At 44.4% G+C, this 17889-nt stretch overlaps 1 protein-coding gene across 6 annotated transcripts in view; it reads left to right on the top strand.

Annotated features, from left to right (window-relative positions):
- Positions 1–17889, top strand: part of cracdla (cracd like a) — a 67216-nt gene that overhangs the window by 46343 nt on the left and 2984 nt on the right. For 5 of the 6 annotated variants that reach the window (XM_088605753.1, XM_088605762.1, XM_088605773.1 and 2 more), the window contains 5 exons: positions 33–101; positions 2365–2586; positions 3254–4853; positions 12591–12769; positions 16771–16900. In XM_088605753.1, the coding sequence (XP_088461879.1) occupies positions 33–101; positions 2365–2586; positions 3254–4853; positions 12591–12769; positions 16771–16900 (2200 nt within the window). The remainder of the gene's footprint in view (positions 1–32; positions 102–2364; positions 2587–3253; positions 4854–12590; positions 12770–16770; positions 16901–17889) is intronic. The other variant, XM_088605744.1, reaches the window with a different exon arrangement.

Raw genomic sequence — 17889 nt, 5'->3', positions numbered from 1 at the left:
TGACTGAACCTCTTCCTAATTCCATCCCGCAGTTCACTGACACTTACAGGCACCTTAGCTCTTTGAGTTTAGCGGGAACAGGCAGTGAAGAGGAAGAGCAGGTAATTCTCAACAACATTAATTCTACTGTACTTGCAAAAAATAAGACAAAGTGCATCAAACAGTGGTTAGATGTAAAACTGTCAATCCTTTATGCTTTCTTGACAGGTTTTCCATTTGTTGTTGTTTTTTTTCCTGGGAGGCTTCAAACTGTGCTTTTAGGGGCAAATTAATACTTCAACCCCTATTAGAACAGAATCACCAGAGAGAAACAGTGTCATCTGTGACATGTGGGTGTTGTCCATGTATGCAGAAACGTTTTTCATGCATCCGAATAAATGGATGATGAAAATGCATGCCAAAGTAATGCCTGGTGTACTTAATTTGCTGCCTAGGGTATTAATACAGGGAAATAAAACATGGCTTTCCCAGCATCCCCTGCTCTTTCCCATGTCTCTTTGCACTCTTTCTTGGGGAAGGAGAAGGAGCTCTGAAGACTGATATTGAAAATATTTAAGGAGATTCCCTCTTGTTCTAGTGAAATATTATAGTTTTGCTGTTTTCACTGTCACATTTATATGTGAAGCCCAAACTTAGTCCTTGTTTACTTGTTATCCAATTATTTTACCCCCCGATTCTAGTTACCCCCATAATTAGGTTAATTAAACTTGGAGTTATACATCACTGTATACATCCAAAAATGATTGAATTGGTAAATATTAACCTTTTTGGTTATTTAAGAAAAGACTTTTTTCTATGGAACAAGAGTATCGTTTTGAGTAATTATTTTGGCAGTTCACACGCCTTTTCACAGCACTGTATTTCACTTAATGCACTTAAACACTTTTTATTTTTAATATCTTCATGAGTTTCACAGTCTGCAGTCCCATATTACTGGTACTTTCACAGTGGCTTCTGTAATTATTACCTCATCGTCTGTAGAGACCAATTTCATTCTCTAGGTGTTAATTATGAGATGTGCAAATACATTAGCCCTTTACAAAAATAAATCATTAACAAGATATTTTCACTCCAGGGATAAAAAAATTAATACAGGCAATTCATTGTTTCCAACAATTAGGAATTCTTACCCCCAAAAAGCTAATTGAAGAAAAAAACATCTCTGTCCCAAGGTATAAATATGTCCTATTTCAACAACATCTGGGTGAAGTCAGGTTTAAGAGAGACATTGAATTTCCATCCCATCCTCCTTCACTGAGACTGATGTGTTTGTCAGCAATGGGTGAAAACCGTAACGGGCAGGAGACAGACTCAACTCACTTCTGCTGAGTGTGCATGGTTGATTAATCCATGATAGAACAAACTGCTGTGAAGATCCTTTAGTCCTGTGGAAAACCAAACTAGTTAATGTTTTTTAAGCATGACTATTTAACATTTTAAGCTTCTAGACCTCCATTTTACTCCCCTCCAAAACTACACCAGTCTTCCAGACTCCCGTACTAATCTTCCAGTCCTCCCATATTAAATACACTTGCTTTCAGTTTCCATAAGTATCCTTATTTTGCCAGGTCTGTTTCCCTGATAAAGATCCAAGTGTCTTGAGCCCATGGTGATCCCTGAAGGGTGTTCACTGTGCTCCCAGGCCCTGTTACTTGAACAGCCTGGGTGGAATGCACTTTGTTATCTATGCAGACCATGACCTTTAGAACATCTTTCTCATGAAGGGGAATATCATACACCTGGAAACAGGGGACATACCTAGCGTAGACATACTGTATTGTTCATGTAACATCTCTTTGAGTGATATTTTAATGCACCGCACCAATGAGCCCAGATATCAGTATTCACAAGTAGGTATTAAGAATGGTAAAATGACTCAAACAATGGATTCATTTGAGTCGTTTTACCATTCTTTGGCAAGAAGAATCCTGTATCTGTCTGTTCAAAGCTCAAGGACTTCAAAACAGGATATGCATACGTTTCTAAGAGTTTATTATACATAAACATTCCTTGTGTTTATATAGGTCTGTCTTAAGATCCCAATGTGATGCACGGCAGTTGTATGTGTCAGGATATGCGAGGTGATTTTTTGCATCACTGTCATATTTAACCCCAAGTTAAAAAGTCCTACTCTTAAGGGAAAGTAAACAATTGCCAAGAGTAATTTGATTTGAATAAATCTATAGTATTTAGATTGTAAAGGAAAGTAAATGGCAATAACGCAGCTGATAACATTCTTTTTTTGCAGCAAAATCAAAATGGCCCAGTACCTCGTGGCCGATGTTGTTGCTTTTCGATGTCTGTGTTCGGGTGCTGTGGGGTCTGATTCTCAGGTGGCCTTGGCTGTGTGCTGTTCCCCCACAGAGCTCCTCACAGCCTCCGTCCCGACCCCTCTCTCCGGTGTCTAAGCCCTCGTCCAGGCCCACCAGCCCCCAGTCTCCTGACGCGCCCGTCTCCTCCCCCAGCGCGGACTTTGCCTCTCCTCCTCAGTCTACCGCCTGCCTGGACAGCTCCGCCGCCAGGCACAGGCTGTCTGTCAAGCCCAGGAAGCAGAGAGCCAGTGCCCGAGGGAGGCGACCCGCCGCGGTATGATCACACCCTTTACCTCAGCGGTGACCAGCTCAACGCATCCAGAAACCGAGAGTACAAAGACCCTGAAGCTGTGGTAGCCTTTAGACCCCTCTGTCATTCGTTTGAGCAGCCTGAGTCACAGCTGTGTGACACCCACAATTCTGCACATCAGTTTAAAATCTAAGACAGGCTTGACATTAGTTAAAGAAGTTCAGGTGGGTATCTGCGTCAGCATGCGTAGGCTGCAAAGGAACAATAGGTTTATTTCATGCTGAAAAGAGATGAAAGAAAACACAATGTTTTGGCCGGGGAGCCTTCTTCAGGTGTGTGCAGGTGTGAGCCTACTTCATTGGTTAAAGAAAGAGTAGAAGGTGGTTTCTATACCACAGCACATTACCACATACTTCAACAACTGGGCCTTCCATATATCAAACTAGTGGTGTCAGTGCTTCACAGAGTGTTTCATGATCACACACAGAGAGTTAAAGGGAAGAGCTGCGTCAGTGTGTGGTGGCTGCAAAGGAGCAGTTAAAGATTAATTCCAGCGCTGAAAACATTAATTTAGGTGTTTGAACACACATTTCTTCTTTCTACTTCTCAACGAGGAATTAACCTTTACTTATTCCACTCAGAAAGTGTCCATTATCATCCAATCTTTGTGTCACCTGTTTTCTTTCTTCAGACGGCACATAGATCCCGTTCTGAAAGTTTGAACGACTTGGAATCCACACTCCTAGAAAAGGAGGAGGAGGAGGAGCACGAGGCGGCAAGGGTCCCCCAGGAGATAGTAAGATGCCACTCCTATTCCAGCCAGGTGACGGGGACAGAGAGCAGGACAGCTGCTCAGCTCATCCAGAGGCCCACTCTGGTCCAGGCCCAGGACACGCCTGAGGGCCAGCCGAGCAAAGAGTCTCCCAGGAAGGAAGCCAGGGAATCACGACTCCGCCCCATGGGTTTCTGTGTGCCAGTGGACCACAACTTCACCAACCCCCTTTCCAGTCAGCCAGTGCCAGGCTTTCAGGATTACTCTGCAACACAAGAATCTCTCCCTGTGACAGACTCTGCAGCTGAGGAAACACTGTGCAAGCAGGGACCTGCAGAGGTAAAGAATCCTAGCACATCTAAAGCACAAAGTCAAGATTTAGTCAAAGAAATTCTGAATTCTGGACCTTATAGCCCAAAAGGAACCATACTGTCCCCTGGTCTGCATACCTCAGATCATGCTGCGCCCACTGCTCTAGTTTCAGCAACTAGTCTGACAAACAACAATGGAAGTCTAAACAGGAGCTCACAAAATGTCATCCAAGGAGTCCACGTTGACAACAATGCCAAAGAACTTCCTTCTCCTCCACCTAGGATGACAAAAAGCTTGGTTTCTGTTGACAGGGAAAAGACACCGAAAACCTCCTCTTTGAAAAAAAACACAGCAACTGTCGAGGGAGTCTCACAAGGCGAACTATCGCCACAGCCTGGAGCACAACGAACAGCGCCCCCTAGTGCAAAGGGGGAACACTTGATTATACAGACACCTGATGCAGGCTGTTCTGATCCAAGACACCGTCCATCTTTCAAGAAAACGAGCGCCGGGTCTTTCCGGTTCTCTGTGTCGTCTGCCTGGGACAGACCGAGAGCTGGGAGCTTCACCGGGGTGGAGTCCTCAGAGGTGAAGACAGAAGACGTGCCGCTAGCCAAGACATCCTCTTTCCCCAAGCTCCACCCCGTCTCCAGAGTGGAGGAAATCAAGTCGGAGCCTCAGGGGCGGCTGGGAGGCAGCCAGCGGGAGAGGAGGAACACGTGGATAAAGCCGGAGCCGGAAGCTCCGAGGGCAGCGAAGGAGCAGCTTGGCACGACGGCGCCACCCGCAAAGCGCGAGGACGGGGCTGCTGGTGGGGCAGGGGGCAGAGAGGAGGACCAGGGAGGGAGATCAACATTTGGGGTGAAACTACGCGCCACCTCCTTGTCCCTGAAGTACCGCCAAGACTTCAAGTCAGAGCTCGCAATGAAGCGGCGCAGTGCTGAGGCCTACCCTGTCTCCCCTAGCACCCAGGAATTCATCCTGCCGTCAAAGGAAGGGAAATCAGATCCCGAAAAAACCTGGGAATCAGCTTGTGCGTATCTCAGAGATGGCAGCAAACCCATGGCCAAGAGCAGCTCAGAGCAGCCCCACGTTAAACCTCCCTTACCCAGGAAACCTGCACAGAGCACAGCTGCCCCAGTGTCCTCAAACACGCCGAAGGATGAGAATAAAGAGCTGGACAGGCCAAGCCACAGCAAGGTCAACGGTAAGATACTCAACCTTTTCTGTAATGGTCTGTGCAGACATGGTAGTAATACACATTGGTGTTTTAAGAATATGCCTGGCTCCATGTTTATTCCTAATTTTTATACAATGTAACTAACAGCTGGTTGTAACAAAAATGAAATGCAAGAATACATCTGGTATTTAATACATAAATAGATGAAAATCTGCAGGTAGATAGATATGCAGATACTGTAGATATTGCAAAATCCAATGCTATCAATAAAAAGCTTTTTGTTCTAGCATATACAGTAGGTACCCAATTCAACTACTTTAGAGAAAATAGTTCTCCAGATCCCTTCTAATCATCAACCGCTGAAAATCGGAATTGAACTGGTCCGGTTAAGCTTATGATTAGCTCAATTAAATCATTAAACTCAGAGATTAAACTAAAGCCTACAGACACTCCACCCCTCTATAATGTCGCTGTGCCCCACAGGATTAAAGCTACAATTTCACTCCATTTCCTGATGATAAGTGTACATTGTGTACAGTGTAAACGTTTGAAAGCATACACTGAAAAAGAGATGACACAAATGTCATAAAGGGAAATTCATATTTCTGTCACTGCAAAGAAAGATTTTTGTCATCAACTCGTTCCTGCTGCTTTCCACTGCATCTGGGGCTTTTTGTATCTGTCTCACTCCTTCAAGGAGGCGGTGAGATACAGTACTTGGCCAACAGGAGAACCAGGCACCTTCTGGAAAGAGACGCTGCCAAGTGACACAGTTCAGCAGAGAGAAGTGTTGCACCAGGAGTGTTGAACTAGAACATCGCCCCCCTGCTGACATGTTATTTCTTCGGGGCTTTCTTCTCTCGGCTAACTCTGCTGACTTCATTTGCACAACTGCCTCCTGCCTGGACAGCTCAGTTTTACTCTTCTGAGCTGTAGAGCAATTTGTTAATTACTTTACACTAATTTCTTCACGTCTGACAAAGGTTTTTGCAATGTGGCCTCCAAATCCCGGAAGCCTTTGTTTGCTGTGGTCTCTGAAAAAGAAAAGGATTGCTCTTTAGCGACTATTTGCTGGTGTTCTGTGACCCTGAAACTCTGCTACTAGTTTAAATTAAATCTGCGTGAAAAAATTCCTCCATTCAGTGATGCTGTTATTGAACTATCTGGTTTTTTCCAATCTCTACCCTTTCACAGCATTGAAATGCTAGTTACTAGTAGTTAGAAACATATCTGAATTTTAACAAGATTTTATGAATGAGGAAAAAAAAACTTTCATAACAACACCATTTTACTTATAGATTCTTTTTGATCAAGTCAAAGTGCTTGATTGAATTGCTTCTATTTAGTGCCTTTCATACCAGAGGTGTGTAGTGATTCATATTCATTCAGGGACGCCAAATATGTAATGTTAGTGGCTCTCTGAAGGCACCAGTTCTGTAGGGTTTGGGCATTTACTGAGACAATTATTAATTGTAGCAGTAAATCACAAAGTTGATTCTTTTGATGGCTTTAGAGTCCAACCATGCGACATAACTCAAACAACGCACACACACAGGTACTAATACATGAGGATACATTTATTAATACATAGAATATGCCTTAAACTAACAGATCTTATCGAGAGGGTTATCAGAATACAAAAGATATACAGTGCCTTGCGAAAGTATTCGGCCCCCTTGAACTTTTCAACCTTTTGCCACATTTCAGGCTTCAAACATAAAGATATAAATTTTTTATTTTATGTGAAGAATCACCAACAAGTGGGACACAATTGTGAAGTGGAACGAAATCTATTGGATTTTTGAAACTTTTTTAACTAATAAAAAAATGAAAAGTGGGGCGTGCAAAATTATTCGGCCCCTTTACTTTCAGTGCAGCAAACTCACTCCAGAAGTTCAGCGAGGATCTCTGAATGATCCAATGTTGTCCTAAATGACTGATGGTGATAAATAGAATCCACCTGTGTGTAATCAAGTCTCTGTATAAATGCACCTGCTCTGTGATAGTCTCAAGGTTCTGTTGAAAGCGCAGAGAGCATCATGAAGACCAAGGAACACACCAGGCAGGTCCGTAATACTGTTGTGGAGAAGTTTAAAGCCGGATTTGGATACAAAAAGATTTCCCAAGCTTCAAACATCCCAAGGAGCACTGTGCAAGCGATCATCTTGAAATGGAAGGAGTATCAGACCACTGCAAATCTACCAAGACCTGGCCGTCCCTCTAAACTTTCAGCTCAGACAAGGAGAAGACTGATCAGAGATGCAGCCAAGAGGCCCATGATCACTCTGGATGAACTGCAGAGAACTACAGCTGAGGTGGGAGAGTCTGTCCATAGGACAACAATCAGTCTTACACTGCACAAATCTGGCCTTTATGGAAGAGTGGCAAGAAGAAAGCCATTTCTCAAAGATATCCATAAAAAGTCTCGTCTAAAGTTTGCCACAAGCCACCTGGGAGACACCCCAAACATGTGGAAGAAGGTGCTCTGGTCAGATGAAACCAAAATCGAACTTTTTGGCCACAATGCAAAACGATATGTTTGGCGTAAAAGCAACACAGCTCATCACCCTCAACACACCATCCCCACTGTCAAACATGGTGGTGGCAGCATCATGGTTTGGGCCTGCTTTTCTTCAGCAGGGACAGGGAAGATGGTTAAAATTGAGGGGAAGATGGATGCAGCCAAATACAGGACCATTCTGGATGAAAACCTGTTGGAGTCTGCAAAAGACCTGAAACTGGGACGGAGATTTATCTTCCAACAAGACAATGGTCCCAAACATACAGCAAAATCTACAAAGGAATGGTTCACAAATAAACGTATCCAGGTGTTTGAATGGCCAAGTCAAAGTCCAGACCTGAATCCAATCGAGAATCTGTGGAAAGAGCTGAAAACTGCTGTTCACAAACGCTCTCCATCCAACCTCACTGAGCTCGAGCTGTTTTGCAAGGAAGAATGGGCAAGAATTTCAGTCTCTCGATGTGCAAAACTGATAGAGACATACCCCAAGCGACTTGCAGCTGTAATCGCAGCAAAAGGTGGCTCTACAAAGTATTAACGCAAGGGGGCCGAATAATTTTGCACGCCCCACTTTTCATTTTTTTATTAGTTAAAAAAGTTTCAAAAATCCAATAGATTTCGTTCCACTTCACAATTGTGTCCCACTTGTTGGTGATTCTTCACATAAAATAAAAAATTTATATCTTTATGTTTGAAGCCTGAAATGTGGCAAAAGGTTGAAAAGTTCAAGGGGGCCGAATACTTTCGCAAGGCACTGTATATTCAATCAGTTACGAAGTGTTACATATATCAAGAGGACATACGTTCAGTATATCATTCATTAAGACCGTTTCATAAATGAACTTGGTTATAACTTCTACATTAGATACTCGAAACAAGTACATAACTTTTAGGAATTAAATTGATATCAACTGGTTGGGATAACAATTGAATTCTTGAGCTGTAATGCATTGAAATTGAATACTCATCCAATCTTTGGGGATTCAGATCTCCTGCGGGCACAAAGAAACAGTTGCAGGCTGTTGCTGTCCAATCCGCGCTCTCTGGCTCGGTGCCAGGCTGTGCTGTGCGGCTTGCGACGGTGCGCTGCTGATGCTCACTGACCGGCTAGTTAGTGTTGGCTTTAACTAGCAAAGTTTGTGCATAGGAGAAAAGATGACTGTGGGTCCCAGCAAGTCAGGAAGAGGACCGGTTCGTTCCTAATGAAGAGCTAGTTCTGAATAGTGATTCAGCTGTCCACAGTTCCGACCTGTTCACGAGGCCTGCTGCTGGTTACTCTATGGCAACCTCCACTCTAGACTCTTAGAACAAAGGAAAGTTCTGGCACTCGGACACACTGGCCGTTCCGTGGTTGTCCGGGCTGAGTCTCAGGATGGTCAGGAGGCGCGCTGCGAGGATGTCCTGCCCTTGGGAGCCTTCTGCTCCTGGGCCGTCCTGCCCTGGAATTCTCCTTTGAATTCCCTTTAGAACAGTCCACAGAATCCTCTCCAGAATCCCTTCTGAATCTTGTTTTCTGAATCTGAATCTGAATCTGAATCTGAATCTTGTCTGAATCTGAATCTCTCAGGCTCTCTGTGTTGCCTGTTTTTACCTGGAGGAACTTCAGCTCGTTGATTGGCTGAAAGTTCCATGGGCATCAGAGTCCCACGTGGGTTACTCGGCCCTACCAGTCCCTGATTGGTTGATCAAGGCGAGATATGAGTCACTTAGTCCTGACACTTAGTAATGCAGTCCAGATGTCCAACTGGCACTCCCTAGACAGATAGGCGCCAATGGATGACCATTGATCATGATAGCCAGGCTTAGCTAAGTGCATCCCCCTTTGGGAGCTGTCCTTATCAAAAGAAAACATCTTGCATGAATAGTTTCTCTGTGGCTGCACCACAGAGATGAACAGAGAAATGGGGCCTCATTTGGGAAGCTCAGAAACACTTAATTCTGCATTATTATTAAGCCTCGCCGCTACAGGTGTTATGTTGTGGTCCCTGAAGTTTCAGGACCGTGGCGAAAGACATGTCGAGCTCCAAAGGCAGCTTTTCAGAGAAGCCTTGGGAGTCCTCGGAAAGGCAGCGTGGGAGTGAGGCTCAAACGAATGATGAATGAGAAAAAGATACTGGCTGCTTGAAAGGAGATGAGTGAAAGAGCCGGCGAAAAGGCTGCCTTCACCGCAGCGGAGAAGGTGGCTGGAAAAAAGAGCTGTCAGAAAGGCAGAGGCTCCCCATGAAAAAGACTGTCCAGTAGCGGCAGTGGAGAAGCCTGTGGAGCAGAGGTGGATGACAGCGAGTCAAAAGGAGAAAAGAAAGGGAGAGAAAAATGTGCGGGCCAGGAGACAAACGCAGCAAGGACAGTAGTCCCTGCTGATTCACTCCTTGGAGATTTCGAAAAAAAAGGTGGTAGTAGGACGAGCATTTAAGTGACACGGGAGCCAGCACTGAGAAGGGAGCTTTAAAAAGTCTTAAACAGCCTTCTTATAACTGCCTGTTTGATTGTTGGTACCGCCTGATTGAAAGAAATGCTTCCCGAACGTGTTTGCTGGGAGCAGGCTTTGTGAATGTGCTTGTTGCCCGGAGCAACATAGGGACAAGTGCTGCTCCCAGCCCGGTTGTAACAGGTAATCCCAGAACACTTCCCCCAAAGAGGGGACCTACAGTATTTCATCCGTGCAGGTCCACCTAGGTGATGTGTGGCTGCCATTCTCCATCAGCAGCCTTACTACAAAGAGAGCTACAGTATATCAGTTGAATTAAGGGGCTACTTTAGGGAGGTCAAACTAGCAAGTCTGGAGTGGAATCAAGCCAGGATACCAGGGTATCACCCCTGTTCATATGAAGAGCGCCACAGGATCTTTCATGATTAAGCAATGAGGATCTCAATTTAATGTCTTATCCAGGGAATAGCACCCCCTACAGGACAATATCCCCTGACACCATACTGGAGCTTTGTTCTGGGAATTCTGGTCCAGAGGGAAGGGGCACTATCTACAGGTCCACCAACACCACCTCCTGCAGCAGTTTAACTTGGGTGTCTCCCATCGGAGGAGTAACCACACCTGAGCCTGGCCCAGATCCTGAGACGAGATTAGGGCGTGTTGACACCAGCAGGTGTTCTGCGTCACGCTGTGATTGTCAGTGGGTGCTATCTGATGCCTGCGTATACATCCCTACTGTGGTGTCTCTCAATGTGTGGTTAGACTATTGATCCAGGAGGGTGGTGCTCCGGTCAATGTTTTATTGTCGTGTTTTTTCAAAGAAGTTAACTTTATTAATACAAGACTTAAAAGAAAAACTTTGCAGTAACTCTGCCGGGCTGGCCGCTTTTAAAATTTAACCTGCGAGATAAAGGAAGATCTCAGATTACAGTACTAAAGGGACAATATTTCTGCCCCTTCTTCTCCCCTATCGTGTGTTTCACAAGAACACTTCACCAGTGGCGAAGAACCTTGATCCCAACAACCAGGTTCAGAAAAATTCAGCTCTAAACTAAAAGAGCAGGAACAAATACACACACTTCTGTGAGAAATTTAAAGCCTGTGACTAAGGATACTTTATTTTGACAGGAGATGTCTCCATTTGCTTGTCAAGCTAAAATCTCTGGCAGGAAATTGCATAGTACACCAATGCTCTTGGTAGTTAGTAGCTAATTATTGATCTGAGGATCTCTTTCAACAGTTTCTTTAAGGAACCAGAGTAATGGTTTTGACATGGCTTGGTGCCTCTTGCATACTCCCACAACCTTTTAAATACGAAGTGAGAACAGAACTAGAAATTATTTTGTTGTTATTGGGTTTTAGAGTATAATTAGAGGGGAGGAGTGCACCAGTCTAGCACTGGGTACAGGGCAGTACTACACCAGTCTTCATTTGAACTTGTAGCTCTCCCCCCCAAAAAACAGGATGTGGTGACTAGGTGCCAGAACGGAGCTGATTTAGAAATGGGTTAATGTTCAGGTGTTGTTACATATTACATGAATCCATCCATTTTCTTACTGCTTCATCCAATTCTGGGTCGCAGGAAAACTCGAGCCTATTCCATCAAGCGACGGGCACAAGGCCTGTACACGCTGTACAAGACACCTGTCCATCACTGGACAAGACAGAAGCCTCTCACAGAACAGACACAAACACTGACACACACACACTCGCACCAGGACTAAGAAACCAATAACCTACCAGTATGTTCTTGGGAGGAAACCAGAGCACCTGGAGGAAACCCATGTGCACACGGGGAGAACATACAAACTCCACACAGACAGCGCCCCTGGTCCAGAACTGAACCAAGAGTTGCGAGGCAGCAATGCCAACCACTGCCACCGTGTCACTGTGCCACCCACCATCTTCCATCTTCCAAAACTAAAATAAAAAATTATGTGTCCTTGAACTACAAAATATATATATATATTCACTCAAGAGGTTTCTCAGAGGATTAAAAGGTTGCTTGAGTGTCATGGTTTGTGTGTTTTTAATTTTTTTTTTATTGTCAAAGGATACCTAAAAATGAATACCTGGGCTGACTGCTGTGTGAAACCTGGCTGCAGTTTAGATAGATCTTTGGGGAAATTGCGTCTGGATATCTGGATTTGCTTCCTGTACTGCTCAGCAGTACTCCAGTGTTGGAATCAAAAGACCACTATCACAAGCCAGATTAAGAAAAGGCTGCATTTACCTGCCCCTATATAACCCCTAATCATTGCAGTTTGGTGAAGTTTGGTGAAGACCATTCCTCACATGCTGAGTTACAGGGGCAGTAGGGGAAAGGCCAGTATTGCTAAAACGCTCCATATGTGAATCAGTTATCCAGAGCTGGAGACCTTTCAGAACATTAAAACATGTTGAAATTAAGGAATTCAGAGTTGACATTTAGCCAATGCCATTCAGCCCAGACATGACCCATAGCTCAGCCAGTGCTGTCACTGATACATTTGGGATCCCATCACCTTAGGTTCTTATATACTCTTTTGTGCAACTGAAACCTATTGATACAGTGACACAGAAATATATTATACTAATTTGTCATGCCCAGTCAGAACTTCAAGTGTTTACTCCCTGTTCTAGAGGAGACTAATGAGGATAATTCAATCTGTGCATTTTACTGTATATAAATTGCAGTATCTGGTCTGTCACAACATGCACATGTATATATCTTACAGCATCCAGGGGTGTCTTCTTTTATTTATGCAGGTCCGTGAACTCCAGACGTTCTGCCTCACCCTTGCGTGTGCAGTAAGATGTTTGCTTGTCTCCCCAGAAAAAGCAGCTCCCTTAAAGACTGTGGCTGAGAAGGAGGCTGTGGCTGTCTCTGGGCCCATGTGGATCTCCATGGCCAGACAGAGACAGAGAGGTGTCCAGCTGCAGTACTCCAGCAAAGAGGACAGAGACACCGCGGCAGAGATCCGGACAGACAACCTGACCCCAGGAGAGCACAAGGTAACCAACCCTTCATCGTTCCACAGATAGCAGAGCCACTGCTGTTTGTACTGTCAGGTCAGGCTGTACATAGCTCATCCAAAGCCAGACGTCTTTGCGTTGAAGTTAGTCTTCAATCAGGGGAACTGCAACTCTATTTTTATACTTCAGGGTTAGAAACAATGATGAGTGCATTTCAAGCCACAATAAAAGTCAAATGTACACAGTAACGTGTAAAACCTCAAATTTTCATCAGGAAATGGACAAAATTTCCAGGTATGTGCAGCACCATATTCTGTGATTCAGAACAAGGCAAGAAAACATACAGTGACGTGATGCAGCCTTTTTACCAATGGAAACAAGCAGGCTTGTGAATACATCTCTTTCAAATCCAATAGACATATTGCTCTCAACATCAAGGCGGTTTTGCTGACAAATTCAACTCACTTGTTAACTCTTCATGCAGATCACATTGGAATATTTCTGTGGTGAGATGTCTGCTGTACAACCTATACGTATTCACTTGTATATAGGATTACATTAGTCATTACAGTGATTAGTGAGCTGGAAGGGCCGCTTCACATCATAATTCTCACGAGCTCTCACTCTCGCCCTTGCCCGTGGTGAGACCAGGTTTTCGCAACCCCATGGCGACCATAGAATACGTAAAAAAAAATCACGATTTTGTGCTTCATTCAGAATTTGTCAAATTTGGCAATACTGCCAATTGATTGATTTTGTGACCAAAATTATATTACTGGTCTGAGAAATTGGGACTGCAGTTCCCCTTTAAAGACTTAGTTTTTTTCTGGACACAGGTCTGCATTTAGAGGCACAAACAGAAATAGTTCTGCCACCCGTAGTTTTCAGTGTTGTTTGATTGGTGTCACTAAATTGTGTATGTTTGCCTGGGGAAAGACTGGCATAGTCCTACCCTGTGCCTGGAGGTACACTGGTGTAGTCCTGCCCTGTACCTAGTGATACTATAACAGTCATTATTTTTATTTTATACCAAACCTATTTGGAATCAGTAATTGTGTCTGACTACTACTGAATACGCCCTGTCCTACGTGGTGTGAATGAGGTCCTGTGGGGACACAGTCATGACACACCCACCTCTCACCATCGTGGGATGCACTACGGGCTCCACACTGCCATACACATACAGGAGAGTTAGCGCCATCTAGAGGAGAGGTGCATCTATCTATCATTGACATCTCTGCCAGTTTAGAGCAGAGCCTGCCTGGTTCTGTCTGTCACTGTTATTGAACCAAGAGGACCTGGGCCATCTTAAACCCAATACTAGAAACCATGTGCTTTCTCTTGGTGAATCTCAGTCACAACTGACTTGTGACATGACTCCGATAGGGTCTCAGGGCACAGCCTTCACTTTTTCATGAGGAAGATATTGGAAGATGAGCTCTTTGATTCATTATTTTCAGTGTAAATGAACATGCTATTCATTTTTGTGTGATACACTTCAAATTCAGTCTGTCTTTTTTTTAAACAAACATTTATTAATAATGCAATACGCACAGTAAGCAACATATAACATAAACATACAGCACACGAGTTACAATATTTACAAACAAGGTATGCATCTTGACTAAACAGTGAACCCCAGACCACTACCAAGTATTCAAATCCTGTTTTTTTTCCCAGTTCAGCACCATCTTTGTTAAAATTTACTTTCTCCAATATTAACAAATGGGAACATCCCCAAGAGACACATGCTGGGTCCAGGATTAACCTGTCCCTCAGTCTCTAAGGGCCACATCTCTTCCAGGACAGGATGTTCCAACACAGCACTTGTCAACATCTGAGTTTTCCAGCACTGGGATTTTCCGACCATCACAGCAGCCCTCCACACAGTACCGCTCAGACGGCTCTGTGGAGCACATGAAGTAGATGTAGGATTAGGAGGTGCTGTCCAGGAACTGGAAGGTGTAGATGTGGAAGCTACGGTGGTGCTTGAGCAGAGGCAGCCTGGAGTGGATGTGCAGGGTGGAAGTGTGGCTGTAGCAGTCATCATACAGCAGCACCCAGGCAGCCTGACCAGAGCTGGGGAAGGCCGTGCAGTAGTGCACCAGCAGCACGAGGTTGGGGTCTGGAGCGTTCAACAGTCACAGCCCCAGGTAGACTGGGTTCCCCCCAACCAGATAGACTGGGAGAGATCGGTGGTACTGAGGGTAGAACCTGGAGTAGCTCTCATCCGTAAAAATCTGGAGCTGCACCCCAAACACTCACTGTGGCAGCACAGCAGAGGGCAGGCTCTTCACCAGGTAGCCTGTGCTGGTCAGGTTCCCCTTAGCGTAGCGACACTCCACCAGTGGTCTGGAGGGGCTGTCTCTGGCAATGATTCCATAGCTCTGGATGTTGCATCTAGCCAGGGACTTCACTTCAGCCAGGTAGGGTCTCTCCCACCACAAATGCATATCCAGTTACGGGGAACTTGAAGATGGCAGGATCTGGGGTACAGATGACAGGGGTGCAGGATGTGCTGCCAGCAATCACCAGGCTGGCAGGATCCACAGGGCATACAGAGATGGCACGATGAACGGCAAAGACAAAGTGCTTGTTGGCAGCAGTGCTCTCCTCCAGTGGATAGTAGCAAGAGGGTGTTTCTGGGTCCACACAGCATCCCTTGGCCAGGCAGTGGACTGGAAAGATCCTCTCTGGACCACAGGCCACCCGATAACTTCTGGGAAGTTTGCAGCCCTCCTTTGGTCTGTGGGGGCGATAGGGACAGGACACCACCAACTCCCTTCTTGGACCGTCACTGGAAACGTGCACCACCTTGACCTTGTACTTGCAAGTCCGCAAGCCAGACATGGCAGTCAGTGTACAGGATAGACAGTGTGTTCAGGTGCTGTCCTTCAATCACAGAGTACCCACAGGATCCGGCACAGACACCAAGCTTCCAGAGGCACTCTGAACCTCGATCTCCTCCAGGGCGCCAGCAGAAAGGGACACCTCACTACAGGAGATAGTCAGGGTTTTTGGGGGACAGCGTTGCAGGGGCAATTGCCACAAAGCAGGACACAGTACTGGTCATCCATATGGTCCCATGGGGAAAATGACCCAGGTCAGACTCAAACCCCTCTGCAAAATATATTTTTGTTTCAGAAAAAGATAGCTTTGCTATCCCATCTGTGGGCGGTCATTGATCCAATGCTGGAGAGGCTACAAAATCTCATTACAGCTTATTTTGTTTATACAAATTCAACAAGAATAGGAGAGAAAAAAAACTTAACAGACAGACAGATAGGATAAAACACATTCATAATACATGACAGGACAAGACAGGACAGAATGTAATGCGAGGTATAAAAGGGGAATCCTTATGGTTACATTTAGTACACTATAAGGTTATTTATTACATATAAAGAATGGATAATCACAATATGGGATTATAAGTATGATAACAGCATATGATGGAGATATATGGTGCATACTTCAAAAGTATACATGTACAGTATTATAAGTGTATGTGTCTTTTCATATGTATACATTATATGCGAGTGAGCACTATGGATTTAGATTTTCAATAAATGGACCCAAATTTCTTCAAAATGTGTAGTTTGATTTGTAATTGAGGCTTTCATTTTCTCCATTGATATATGTTCTATAAGACGATTTAACCATTGTGTGACATGGAGTGTATTTCTAGTTTTCCAGTTCAGTTTTTCTGCTGCAGTTCATTATCTGCAGAATAAACTGTTCGATAGGCTCTTCCTAAAATTTGACAGGGCAGACATTTGTAGTTCTCAATTATTTCAGTAGTTTGGGAAATTTTGTGGAAGAGTTTAACAGAAGATTGACACATTAACAGCAGGCAGGCAAGGACAGAGTCTTTCTGAATCTGAGGGCTTCGAAGGTGAGAGCTATAACAGCAGAAATGAAAAAGGCCTGTCTGAAATGTTCACCAGAGCAGCAACACGAAAGACAGCCATGACTCCGACACACTGAGCACTGCAGAGGTGCTGCTCATGTCTCCCGTCTCCTGTCTCCTGTGCTTTCAGCCAGAGGAGGGGAGAGCTCGGAGAGACGTGTGTGTCACGGCGGAGTCTCCTTCTCTGCGGAGAGACGCGCCAGACAGCAGGCCTGACGTCAGAGCAGAGAGGAGACAGCCTGGAAAAACAGCCCCCTCAGGTAAGGAGCCACACAGACGCAGTTTTATAGGTCACCTGTTTATCAAGATTGGGAATATCGGTAAATTACTAAAGAATTAAGCAAGGCTTGTACGTACAGTAGTTAGGAGATCTCTGTTCTCTAGAAATGGGAAATTTATACGATTATTTAAATCTGTATATAATAAGAATCTAGTTATATATAATAGGTTATATAGATTTATATTTATATATCTTATATAGATTTATATTCTGATCTATAAACCCTGCTGGACTGGACACTCCTGCAGTAGAGGGGAAACAGCTCTGACAATAGTGCCATAAAATTCTCCAAGCTCTTTCGGCTGGATGAAACTGACATGTTGCTCACTCCCTCTGCCAGAGTATTTGGCTTCTGCACAGGTAGCGCATATCTTAACGTTAGAAAGGAGTAAGGCTCCTCAACCAATAAAACCATCCAGAGGACAGTCCTGAACTGCTGTGGCTGTGGTTAATATCTTTATATCCCTGCACAGAGCGCTGTTTTCTCCCTTATCATACAGAGTACTACAGGCATCAGTGTCAGTGTCTGACGGCAGTCCACAGCGTCTTCCCATAAGTTTAAACAACAGTTAAATATGTATCCTAACACGGTTTTCAGACAATAAAGCTTCCCTAATGAATAGAGGACACATAAGATACATTAGAAAGCTTACAAACAAGCATGGGGGCTATGTCTGCTACACTGTGATTGATTCAAGGATCCAGATGTTAGCTGAAAGAAGAATGAGTATATTAATCAAAACCCGACCGCTGCAGCATTTTGGTGCCTCCTGATCTATCTCCATTTTTAATGTTCTTCTATGGAGACACAGTGGATAAATTAGTCTTTACAGTGAAATGTGCTGCATTATTATGAGACAGAAATGGCTTCTGATCCTGACTGAACTGCATGTTCCTAAAGCTAATGTGATGTGCATTCATTGCCATGAATCGTGTGAATTTACAGTTCAGAACATTAATAATTGCTTA

Source organism: Lepisosteus platostomus, chromosome 2 (genome assembly GCF_059453375.1).
Source record: "Lepisosteus platostomus isolate fLepPlt1 chromosome 2, fLepPlt1.hap1, whole genome shotgun sequence".
In the NCBI taxonomy this organism is placed as follows: Eukaryota; Metazoa; Chordata; class Actinopteri; order Semionotiformes; family Lepisosteidae; genus Lepisosteus; species Lepisosteus platostomus.
This window is presented reverse-complemented; position numbering and strand designations above follow the sequence as displayed.